A 13,044-nucleotide genomic window follows, 5' to 3' on the forward strand; every position below is an offset into this window, starting at 1 on the left:
ATCATGAAATGTGTAGCTCTAAATGAGGCTTCGGTTGCTTTTTGAGAGTTTTTCACCGGTCTCGTGAAAAAAGACTGCTGTTTGCTCAAACCTGCCTTTAATTCGCGGGCCTTTTCCGCTCGCAGTGTGCTGCCCTTTGGGTAGTTAGCATGGTAGCTTGTGTGACACGTTCGGAAATGTCTCTCCACGTTGTGCCGCTTTGCCGTTGCAAAAGTTGCCCCGCAAATGAGACACACGCATGAATCTTTCACAGTGGTAAAAAAAACCTCTTCCTCCCATTCACTGTGAAAATTGTTTTCTTCCTTTTTTCCGCCATGTTTTCCTCATCTCCTCACCTTTGCCTTTGCTGGTCTTCACGGCAACTGTTTCCGTGGAGACCAGCTAGCACTAAATATTAGATCATGATCTAATATTTAATAATAAACATTTTTTTAATATATTATCTCTAACAAATTAACGCCAATGCAATTGTGATTAAAAAAAAATAGCAAGAAAAAATAAAAATAGATGCAGCTTACTGGTAAGTTGTTATGGTGAGCTATTTTTAGAACAGGCCCGCGGGCGACTCATGTGGTCCTTGCGGGCGACCTGGTGCCCGCGGGCACCGTGTTGGTGACCCCTGCCCTAGGAGGTTTTGGCAAACCAGTCTCTCTCTGCTAGCTCTTATTCCTCCGATCTACCTCCTTATTTAATTATTGACTCCACTCCTGTGTCAGACAAAACTGAAATGCTCAGTTGGCGGACACCACTGGACTTTTAATGTTGTGTTTTATTGATTTTTACCATGTTGTCCCCTGGCCAGGGTTATTTTAATTCAATTTATATTTTTAACTATTTAAATATAATAAATTATATTTTAACTATACAGTTTTTATTTGTGTGCTTTCCCTTGGCGGCTCCACTGCTCTGTCCGTTTGGAGGAAGATTTCCCTCCTTTAAAAAACACTGTGGAAATAAAATCACCTTCGCTCCGTTACATAGTGGCAGCATAGTAACGTAAATGGGAGATCTGCACAAAAGCCACAGTGAAAGCGACAGGGATTCCAACTGCCAAATGTTATGAAGTCACAGAACTTACACTAAGGCTACATTCACACTGCAGGCGAGAGTGCATCAAATCAGGTTTGTTTTTTGTTTTTGGACCCTATCTGATCATGTTATGACAGCGTGAACGGCACAAATCCGATATTTTCAAATCCGATCTGGGTCACTTTCGAATGTGGTACTGAATCCGATACATATCTGATGTTTTAGAAAACGACTGCTGTTTGAACAGTCATGTCGCATTAAATCGTCTTTTACGTCACTGACACAAAACAGACTCCAATTATCAGCTCCGGAGAAGACATCGCGAACACTTCCTGGTCAATAAGTGTAGATGTTAGTGAAGCTGTTGAGAAGACAACTGCAGATTCTGACAGAAATCTGCAACTATCCTCTGAAGCACCGCTCCTCTAAAACAGCAATAAAGATAATTATTAGGTTATGTACATTATGTAAATAACAAAATAACTTAAAGCAAAAATTGGGAAACGTAAAGTCCGAAGTCTTTATATTGTGGCATGCAGAGGAATCTTTACAAGGAAGCTCACAGAGAGAGATTGAGCTTGTTATTCAACCCCAAGCTGGTAGGGGGAGCTCTTTATTACAACACTTGCTGATGCTACACTGTGCTTCGTGGGTCATTAACAGCATAACAGAACTCACTTATGGTTGCAGTCATTCTATAAAACAATAACTGTAAGTGACTTTGAACCGCAGTACAAACACAACATTCAAGATAACAGTTAAAAGTAGTGTAACCATAAACAATAAAACAAGAACATCTAAACAGCAGCACATGTCCCAAGGCACGATGGGAGAGAACTAGCTGTTCCCCCAACACGCCACAATATTAAGGGCCATCAGTCAAACAGTACTGTTGGGTCTGGGTCTAAACAGAACGCGTTGTTTGTGACCTCTTCTTTTGTGCATGCGGGCCGCTTTGAGCGTTCACACTAGAGCGCATTTGCTGTTGCATTTTATTTGTAGTGTGAACAAGCAGACAAAAATCGGATTTGATCAAAAAATCGGAATTGAGCATCAAGACCTGCGGTGTGAACGTAGCCTTAGACTCTGCTGTGTGACTTTGATGATACTAAAAAAAACAAGCCCAGGTGATCTGTTCAAATATGTAGACATTAGTTTGTTAGTTCCCCTCATAATGACAATTAAAGAAGCTGCTGTTGAAATGTAGTAGAAGGATCCTGAAAGATTTGTGAGAGAGATGTAGTGGCTGATGAAGATGGACAGACATAAAAAAGCAGAGGATTTCTGAAGCTCTGCCAGAGTGTGACTGATGGAAACAGTCTGCTGCTATCTTTTGCAGCTTGGTACATTTCTATCAAATATGAAGTTGTGGATGATTTCATCAATACGATTACCTGAGCAAGTGATATTCAGGATGAAGTGATTGTAATCCGATATTGCACATTCTCTCAGAAGACATCCTGGCTGAACACAGTAAGGACTGATACTCCATTTAGATCTCCATGTAGACTCCTTCTTCTGTGTGACAGAAACAGCTGAGCCACAGTCTAGATGGTAACAGAGTAAAACTGCCTTCTTAAGGGACCAGAGAAGGTCATATACTGGTCTCCACTCTCCCAGATATTTCAGCTCCAGTGTTCCTGCACAGTGACTGGCTCCTCCCACCAACCTGACAGGCTCTAATGGAAAGCAAAGAGCCATCAGTCAAAGAATAAAGTAAGTTTGAACTACATCAAAGCTGCAGCTCCTCTTCTACCTGAGCAGGTGAGTCCAACAGCTTTGCCAGGTGAGCAGCTGTTTCTAGCTGAGCCTGAGCTTCTACAGTCCAGGAGAGCAGACTCATGGCCTCCACACTGGAACTCTTTGCTCCACACTGAAGCCTCCACTTCTTCATAGAGCGCCCCCTGGAGGACCGAAGGAGGCCCACAGCCGAGCTGCCTACAGACCACCTCTGCATCCTGCTGGTCAAAGTCAGCTTCACACACTGAGGACCAGCTCTGGTTAGACTTCACCTCCAGTCTGCCTGAACACAGACTGGAACCATTCAGCAGCCTGACAGAGTCTGGAGACATCAGAGAAGATCAGTTCATTCCACACACTCCTGTGTTCTTCTGTGTTTATTCAACACATTAATACAAAGTCATGTATGTAGACTACTATTTAGAATATAATAGAATCATTGTACAGCTACAGCATCTGACCCAGTGTTTGTGCTACTGGTTAATTAATGTTCTTTCGTTTAGTGTTATTCATGGTTCAGTTTCCCTGTTTTTCATACTGTAGTCATTTGCATTTCTAGTTCTCTTAGTTAGGGTTGTTTTGTTCTCTCATGTATCGCTGTGTGGTTCAGTTCAGGAAAAGTTTAACTCAAAGAGGCAGCTTTTACTTGTTGTGACCAAAAAAAATTAAAAACATTAGATGCAAGAAAACATAACCCGAAACTGGAAACTGAAACCTGGAAACTAGAACTAGGAACAGACTAGGAATCTCCAAAAGTTGATTCAATTCATCTGGACGTAGCGTTTTCAGTGAGAAACGTTTTCTCACTCATCCAAGTGACTTCTTCAGTCTCAGCTGACAGCAGGTTTCCCCAATCTTATAAACAGTACATTTGCATAATGACTGAAACCAGCCCACTGAAGGAACAATGGGCTGGGAGGTCGGGAACTGATCTAATGGATTGCATTTATATAGCGCTTTTCGGGACCCCTCAAAGCGCTTTACAATACCACTATTCATTCACTCTCACATTCATACACTGGTGAAGGCAAGCTATAGTTGTAGCCAAGACACAGGTACTCAATATGCGTACTTGTGTTCTCATGCACTCGTGATACGTCATCAGTTGGAGACCAAGTACTGTTCCAATTCAAAGTACGCATCAAGCCGAGAATGTGAAAAATTCCCGGATGTGTTCCCCCTTCCGCCTGTTTTATCGAGCATGCATTGGTGGTGACTTGTGTGTACTTGGTACAGCTAAATATCCCAGAATGCAGCAATGATGGAGGAGCGCAGCTAAAAACTTTTAAATATTACTCTTTCTGGGTCACAAAATAAACTTTTAAGTTATTTTCAAGCGAGAATGTAGCTGTGTAAACTTCAAATATCTGCTCGATTTATCAAGATATCATATATTTCCAAATTTGGTTTATTTCAGTGCTTTATTTGTTCCTAAGTAAATCAGTTTGGCTGAGATTAATGTTAAGCTTCATAACATATTAATTAAAGTTAATTTAAGAGGGGACAGTAGTAAAAACTCCAGACCTGTGACATCCTCGGGTACGCTGGTGTTCCAACTGTACAAATCGCGAGTCCGTGCTCGCGTTCTCGGCAAGTCTGGACTCACCAAGAACGCGAGTACGAGAAAGGGCCACAGACACAGACTGGGAAAGAACAGACATGAGAACACAACTTACTGGATGACTAGACATGACAGGTGGAACACAGGGGAGGCACAGTAGCAAAAGCTAAAGACTAGAAATTATAAATAAACCACAAAATAACTAAGAGAACTAGAAATACAAATGACAACACTAGGAAAAACAAGGAAACTGAAACACATATAACAATAAATCAAATAATATTAATTAAGCTACACACAAAGATAGGACCATGACAGTAAATCATGTTTCCTAGTTTAATTTCCAGTTTACTTGAAAAAATAAACATTCTCATGTTTAATGTAGAAGGTTAGATGTTTATACTGCAACTTGAATTCACCTCACATTTGTGGATCTGTGCGATGGTTAAATTAGTCTCAAAACCCCACTTGGGAATACAACCTGATCTGTGTGTATTGCACGTTTTGTCGACACAAAGGTAAGATGTTGTAAGTGAAAGAGACATTATGTGTAGTTTTAGACATTTGTATCCAAAGAAAGGTTTTTGTTGGGGGTTTTGAAATATTTCATTTTTTTTCTTATTTTACATGCATTGTGGTTGTTTAAATCAGCGGCCCCCAACCTCCGGGCCACGGACTGATAGTGGTCCGTGAGTCGTTTGGTACCGGGCCGCGAGAGCTGAGGATTGGACGTGAAATTTATGGTTTTCAGGGGTTTTATCGTTAATTCTGTCTTTTTCCGTGTTGTAGTTGTGTTTTGTTTTGAAATAAATATTTACGCGTTGCCATAGCGACCAGAGAGCATTAAGGGGCAGAGAGGTGGATGTTACTCTCAATGATGTTGGCGCATTTCAGGAGGACGCTGCTAATAAAGTTACACAATTACGCAGTGAATTCACACTTATTATTATATTTACAAAATATAGTTTTTGTCTTGGTCGTATTATTTAATTTTGTTGTATTTATCTGCGACACCTTAATGGCCTTTCCGTGAAAATATTGTCGGACATTAAACCGGTCTTTGGCGCAAAGAAGGTTGGGGACCGCTGGTTTAAATGATTTTTGTGGTATATTTGAGTTATTTATTACACTTGAAGGTATTCATGCTTTAATAAAAAGGCAAATGGAACTTAACAAAATATTTACATAAAGCTAATTTTCTGTTTCATAAATCTGTGGTCTTGTGTGTTGTGTGGGTTGGAGGTCTTATTTACTCTTACAGAGACTGCTACTGCCAGTCTCCTTCCCAAACCTAGCAGATCAGTGAGCATGAATCTGAGAAAGCCTGAGATAATTCTAAACTGGAAGAGCCTAGGTCTAAGATTTGTGATACAAGCCCTAGATTCAGATATTGTAGATGTTATACTTGGGGTCAGCAGTATAGATCTCTTTATATAAGATAGAGGGACACATGTCCCCGGTTTACGTAAGCATCAGGCTTTCAAATGAATTAAACCTCTGTCTTGGTCTTTGGTTAATTAATAAGCTGGTGTGGAAGATTGCTGCCACACCGCCCCCTCGGCCTGTGCTTCGAGTATTCTGATAGTTAGTATGACTCGGGGGTGTTAATTCATTTAAACTAACATTTGCATCCTGCTGCAACCAGGTTTCTGTAAGGAAGAGTAAACCTATTTTGTTGATCAATTGTTACTTCATGTACTAACAGAGACTTTTATTTTTTTCTGTCTTTGGGATTTTTTTCTGTTTAAGTTGTTTTTTTGGGTTTGTTTTTTTTTGCTGATTTTTAGCTTGGTTTTTTTTTTGTTTGTTTAGGAGCTGACACAGTCTCTAAGGGGATTGGAGATAACAGGAGGAGAGAAGCTGCAGAGAGGCGTATAAGACTGCAACTCTGCTTCCTGGTCCCAACTCTGGATAGTCACGTTTTTTGGGGTTTAATAAATTTGGCCAGATTTCTAGAAATGAGAGCCGCTCCACCCAAGGTGGGATGGATGACAGCTCTCCTAAGAAGACCAGGTTTTCTCCAGCAAGTTTTCCAATTATTTACAAAGCCCACATTGGTTTTTGGACACTCAGCCAGCCAGCAATTTAAGGCAATTTTAGTGATGTTTGATTGACGTAACTGGGTGTCATTACTGCCGACGTGAATAAGAACTTTACTGAATTTACATTTACCCATAGCCAGCAGTTTTAATTTCGCTCAATGTTGCCTGCTCTGGCCCCTGGGAGACAATTGACTGTGGTTTCTGGTGTCTTTAGCTTCACATGTCTCAGAAAGAATCACCAGTTCCCATGGTTTGACGCAGTGGGTGTGTCGCAGAGTGGGGAAAAGTTAGTTAGTTAGTCACACGGTGCACCGGGGGCTTCTATTTAAGACCAATCTACCTCTGCTTGCTTTGTATTTGTGTGTGGATTAAAGCATGCACTTGTGAGTCCTCAAAAGTTCAACACAAATGATTGTACACATTTGTAAATCTTTGTTTACATTTGTGTGATCATATCATACGCATATGCAACACTTTTGAAGCAAAATGCTATTTATAATGCAAAGACAGATGATCTGTTAATGAAACTAGTATAGATTTGATTATGTGCAATCATAAACATGCCACTATAGTGATATAACCTCAGAAACTAAACACAACTCACATACAGATGGGTTGGGTGGCCAAAAGCGTAACATACCAGCAATTTGTCACATATGTTACATTTGGGGATGAGAACGTGATGGTGCTATCATATGTAAACATGCCACTATAGTGAATATACCCTAAGAAACTATACACAACTTAAATGAGCATGTATATCTGATATGTACCTGCACAGGTGTGCTCATTGTGCTTCATTAACATATAGATCCGTGCTGACTTCTGTTCTAGTTCCTGCTCTCAGCCCAGCTCCTCTCCTGGAACATTTCCCACTTCCCGTCTTGCTCTCTGTTTTACAATAACAATAACCAGTTTCACTTCCTCCAGCCTTTTTGTTTGTACTTCTCCATAAACACCTGCTGAAAGCAGCAACTTGGAAAGTTTAAATCCCAACTCAAAACTCATCTGTTCAAATCTGCATATTCACTATGAATCCACTGCTTTTGTTTTATTGTTCTTATTCTGCCATTGTTTTACTAAGTGTTTTATCCTATTGTAAAGTGTCCTTGGGTGACTTGAAAGGCGCTCATAAATAAGATTTATGATTATTATTATTATTATTAAGCTGTTAGGCTGAAGGAGTCCTTTCTGGCTGGTTGGTTGGCTGCTATTCTTGCTGCCATCTATCACAGCTTGGTACATCTTTGTCAAATATGAAGTCACGGATGACTCAGTATGATTACCTGAGCAGGTGAGTTTCAGGATTTGGTCAGTGTAATGCGATGTTGCACAGTCCCTCAGAGGAGATCTGGACAGAACACAATCAGAACTGATCAACCACCCAGTTGTGCGTGAGGAGTCTACCATTTCTATATAAACAGCTGAGCCACAGTCCAGTTGTTCACAGGAAACAGCTGCTTCTTTCAGTGTCCAGAAAAAGCCATACACTGGTCTCCACTCCCCCAGATGTTTAAACTCCAGTGTACCTGTACAGCGACTGGCTCCTCCCACCAACCTGAAATCAGGCTCTGAACAGAAAGCAGAGAGTCATCAGTAAAGAATAAAGCGAGTTTGAACCAGATCAAAGCTGCAGCTCCTCTTCTACCTGAGCAGGTGAGTCCAACAGCTTTGCCAGGTGAGCAGCTGTTTCTAGCTGAGCCTGAGCTTCTACAGTCCAGGAGAGCAGACTCATGGCCTCCACACTGGAACTCTTTGCTCCACACTGGAGCCTCCACTTCTCCATACAGCGCCCCCTGGAGGACTGAAGGAGGCCCACAGCGAAGCTCCCTACAGACCACCTCTGCATCCTGCTGGTCAAAGTCCGCTTCACACACTGAGGACCAGCTCTGGTTAGACTTCACCTCCAGTCTGCCTGAACACAGACTGGAACCATTCAGCAGCCTGACAGAGTCTGGAGACATCAGAGAAGATCAAACAGAGAGATCAGAGACAGCAGACACACAAGAAAAAGATGGCAGCAAACAACTATTCACTGATTCAACCTCAGCTCAACTCCAATATGACTTTTAGCATCACATTTACACTTTGTAATCCAACATCTGTTATTGCAGCCCTAGCCTACTGGGATTTTCCTTTGTGGGTGATTATTGATGATTATTTTTCCCTTTTCTTGTGGAACCAGTAAAATGAGTGCAACTGACTTCACTAAACAGTCAGCTCTGGTACCAGGACATGGCCAGAGAGAAAATATTTTATATTTTAAGCTTTTTATATTTAAGCTTTTTCATTTGTCCTTGGTGATCATAGTGTATTGACTTTTATGTGTTCTTTTGATGGTTTTATTTTCAAATGTCCCTTCTGTCTTCTTGTTCACTTTGACCTTTTTATTGTTATATTCCACATCCACAGGATCTTTTAATGGTCTTCAGTGTGTTTTCAGTGGCCAAAGAGAGGACCGAGTGGAGGTGTATTTGCGTTCCCGGGGGAGCTGCAGAAAGGCCTCGGGGCAGGGAATCTAACTTCCAACTTTTATCAACCACAGAAAGCTGACTCATTCTATTTTATCCTTGGTACAAGCAAAATGTGCAAATGCAAGAAACATAAGAAACAACCATGGTTGTTGACTCCAAATCTCCCGAACACTACGTCGATTTGAGAACGCAAGACCGAGAGAGCGAGACCAAGACAAGACCGAGACCAACGTCCATCGAGACCAAGACGAGACCAAGACCACGTAAAAGTGTTCTCGAGACCAAGACTGGTCTCAAGACATCCAACTCTAGTGTGTATGGATAATAGCAAACACTAAAATACATGTTTTGCATGTAGCAATGATTTTTTTTTCACTCAAATTTAGCTTTTCTTCACTCAAAATAAATTTCTCCTCAAAATGTAACACGTGCACCTGCAAATTTATTTTATGTGCGCTCAGAATAGTGGCACAAAAATAATGCCATACTTTTAAAGTAACGGTTTAACAACTGCCAGCTTGAAGGCCTGTGGTACATAAATGATTTGTCATGGTTTACGGAGCAGGTCGTGAGGTGTTAGTGAAGGAGGAGCCAAAATGGTAAATGGCCTGTATTTGTATAGCGCTTTACTTAGTTCCTATGGACCCCAAAGCACTTTACACTACATACAGTCATTCACACACACATTCACACACAGGTGATGGCAAGCTACATTGTAGCCACAGCTGCCCTGGGGTGCACTGACAGAGGCGAGGCTGCCGGACACTGGCGCCACCGGGCCCTCTGACCACCACCAGTAGGCAACTTGTGAAGTGTCTTGCCCAAGGACACAACGACCGAGACTGCCAACTCTTGAGCCACGATTGCCCCATGCGAGCAAAGGCTGATGATATCAGTGAGCGTTTATTTACAGTGCAGGATAACAAACAAATGCGAGAGCGAATTCATTACTAGTTAAGGTTTAAAAAATGGTTGGTTCAACAGAGCTCTGACTTTTTGTTAGTGTGGCTACAGTGTTGAAGAGAAACCTAGGATTATTTTTATTCCTCCAGCCTTTATTTTTGTACTTCTTTATAAACACCTTGGAAGGCTGTTAGGCTGAAGGAGTCCTTTCAAGCTGGTTGGAGGATGGTTTAGAGGATTCCTGAAACCCATGTTGTGACTGATGGAGAGTCTGCTGCTATTCTTGCTGCTATCTGTCACAGATTGGTACATCTCTGTCATATATGAAGTCATTGATAACTTCATCAATATGATTACCTGAGCAGGTGAGATTCAGGATTTTATTCATGTAATCTGATGTTGTACAATCCCTCAGCGGAAAACAGTCAGAAAGAATCGACCACACAAATTTAAATGAGGAGTGTGCTGTTTGTATAGAAACAGCTGAGCCACAGTCCAGATATTGGCAAACAAGAGCTGCTTCTTTCAGGGTCGAGAGAAAGCCTGGTCTCCACTCTCCCAGATTTTTTGCCTCAAGAGTTCCTGCACAGCGACTGGGTCCTCCTACCAGCCTGACATCATCAGACTCTGAACAGAAAGCAGAGAGTCATCAATAAACAAATAAAGTGAGTTTGAGCCACATCAAAGCAGCAGCTCCTCTTCTACCTGAGCAGGTGAGTCCAACAGCTTTGCCAGGTGAGCAGCTGTTTCTAGCTGAGCCTGAGCTTCTACAGTCCAGGAGAGCAGACTCATGGCCTCCACACTGGAACTCTTTGCTCCACACTGGAGCCTCCACTTCTCCATAGAGCGCCCCCTGGAGGACCGAAGGAGGCCCACAGCCGAGCTCCCTACAGACCACCTCTGCATCCTGCTGGTCAAAGTCATCTTCACACACTGAGGACCAGCTCTGGTTAGACTTCACCTCCAGTCTGCCTGAACACAGACTGGAACCATTCAGCAGCCTGACAGAGTCTGGAGACATCAGAGAAGATCAAACAGAGAGATCAGAGACAGCAGACACACAAGAAAAAGATGGCAGCAAACAACTATTCACTGATTCAACCTCAGCTCAACTCAACATGACTTCATCATTAACAACAGAACACATCTTTACATTGGTACACACTGGAGACTTGTTACCATCACATTTACATTTACATTTCATAATCTGACAGCTGTTATTGCAGCCCTAGCTGCAATAACTTCTTTGTGGGTGTGTATTATTGTCCCTTTCTTTAGTGAAACCAGTAAAATGAGTGCAGCTGATTCAACTCAAAAGTCAGCTTTGGTACCTGACACAGGGACTGGACATGGCCAGGAAGAAAAATTAGTCAACATATTACTTTTTATTCTTTTTAATTTGCTCTTGGTGATGATATAGTGTTTATGTAGTGTGAAATAGTGTGTAGTCTATCAGTGTGTTCTTTTGATGGTTTTTATTTCCAAATGTCTCTCCTGTTTTCTTGTTCTCTTAGACAGTTTTATTGTTATATCCCACATCCACAGGACCTTTTAATGGTCTTCAGTGTTTTTTCAGTGGCCAAAGAGAGGACCGAGTTTAGGTGTATTTGCTTTCCTGGGAGAGCTGCAGAAAGGCCACAGGGCAGGGAATCTAACAACCAAAGATTGAGATTTTACTTTGTGACTTTGATCATACTGATAAGCCCTGGTTTAAGTGATCTATTCAAATATGTGGACAGTAGTTTATAACTGGGTAGACTAATGTTCCTGTTTTAATTCATCTCCATATTATTGCGTTAAGTTGCACTGGGTTGGGAGTGGTTGTGTGCGTCACATTTGCGGTGAGCCAATGGCTGTAATGGGGTTGGACTAATTGGAGGCAGGTATAATTGATTGCACTGATACGGTAGTCTACTTATAGCCCAAACTACAAACACCTCTGATGACACGATATGTTTGGGATGGATGGGTTGTGTGCTGTGAATTATATAGTGAACCGTGTTATTTTCTCTCTCTGTGCAGGCCAGGTCCTACTATATGCCACAGCCTTAAGGCAGCTGTGTTGCAGAGGCCGGAGTGATCACTGGCTATCTACTTACAGGGTGGTGGGTCTCAGAAGACAAATGCTAACCCTGTTGAAGTTAACAAGGTGTGGAGAGCTTTGTGGCATAGCTGGCTCTTGCCTTGGACTGTGTTTTTACTTTATATGCAAATGGTACACTGGGCTGTATCTTCTTTTTGATCATTGTGTTAAAAATTTATTTTAGAATTTCATTGACTGTCATCTTTTTGCCCACGGCTGAGATGGTTGGTCAGACCTAGAATCTTTTTGTGTGTAACAAGTTTGTTAGTTTCTATCATGATGCCAAGTAAAGAAGCTGCTTTTGGAACACAGCAGAAGGATACTGAATAACGAGCCCTTTTAGAAAGGTTGGTGGTTTGTTCAGAAGACTGCTGTAAACCTTTCTGAAGGTAAAGGATGGAAAAGAGAGGACAGAGACATGTAGTGGGATGATGAAGATATTCAGACCGACAGATGATCTGGTAATGAAATTAGTGTGGGATTTGGATATATGCTAGCAAATGTAAACATGCCACTCTAGTGACATAGCCTCAGAAACGAGACACGACACAAATGAGCATATGCAAGCAGTGGCGGTCCTAGCCTGTTTGGCACCCTGGGCAAACACTCCCCCTGGCGCCCTGTTAACTAATTTCACTTCCTCCAGCCTTTGTGTTTGTACTTCTCTATAAACACCTGCTGAAAGCAGCAACTTGGAAAGCTGTTAGGCTGAAGGAGTCCTTTCAGGCTGGTTGGAGGTTGGTTTAGAGGGTTTCCGCATCTCAGCCATGTTGTGACTGATGGAGACGGTCTGCTGCTATTGTTGCTGCCATCTGTCACAGTTTGGTACATCTCTGTCATATATGAAGTCATGGATAACTTAATCAGTATGATTACCTGAGCAGGTGAGATTCAGGATTTGATCAGTGTATGCCGATGTTGCACAATCCCTCAGAGGAGATCCTGGCTGAAGACAATCAGAACTAATCTTCCATCTAGATCTCCATGAGAAATTGTGGCTCTTTTTAACAGAAAAAGCTGAGCCACAGTCCAGATGTATGCACACAACAGCTGTTTCTTTCAAGCTCCAGTCAGAGCTATACACAGGTCTCCACTCTCTCAGATTTGGCGCTTCCAGTATACCTGTACAGCGACTGGCTCCTCCCACCAACCTGAAATCACTCTCTGAACAGAAAGCAGAGAGTCATCAGTAAAAGAATAAAGTAAGTTTGA

General features: G+C 41.9%; 1 protein-coding gene across 3 annotated transcripts in view; it reads right to left on the minus strand.

Moving 5' to 3' along the window:
- LOC101474785 (scavenger receptor cysteine-rich type 1 protein M130) overlaps positions 1-13,044 on the minus strand; it is a 60,357-nt gene that overhangs the window by 35,954 nt on the left and 11,359 nt on the right. For all 3 annotated transcript variants that reach the window (XM_076886230.1, XM_076886229.1, XM_076886228.1), the window contains exons 6-12: positions 12,709-12,996; positions 10,455-10,760; positions 10,107-10,376; positions 8,021-8,326; positions 7,659-7,943; positions 2,786-3,091; positions 2,424-2,708 (exon numbers count right to left, since the gene is read on the minus strand). In XM_076886230.1, the coding sequence (XP_076742345.1) occupies positions 2,424-2,708; positions 2,786-3,091; positions 7,659-7,943; positions 8,021-8,326; positions 10,107-10,376; positions 10,455-10,760; positions 12,709-12,996 (2,046 nt within the window). The remainder of the gene's footprint in view (positions 1-2,423; positions 2,709-2,785; positions 3,092-7,658; positions 7,944-8,020; positions 8,327-10,106; positions 10,377-10,454; positions 10,761-12,708; positions 12,997-13,044) is intronic.

The sequence above is a fragment of the Maylandia zebra genome, linkage group LG7 (genome assembly GCF_041146795.1).
Source record: "Maylandia zebra isolate NMK-2024a linkage group LG7, Mzebra_GT3a, whole genome shotgun sequence".
In the NCBI taxonomy this organism is placed as follows: Eukaryota; Metazoa; Chordata; class Actinopteri; order Cichliformes; family Cichlidae; genus Maylandia; species Maylandia zebra.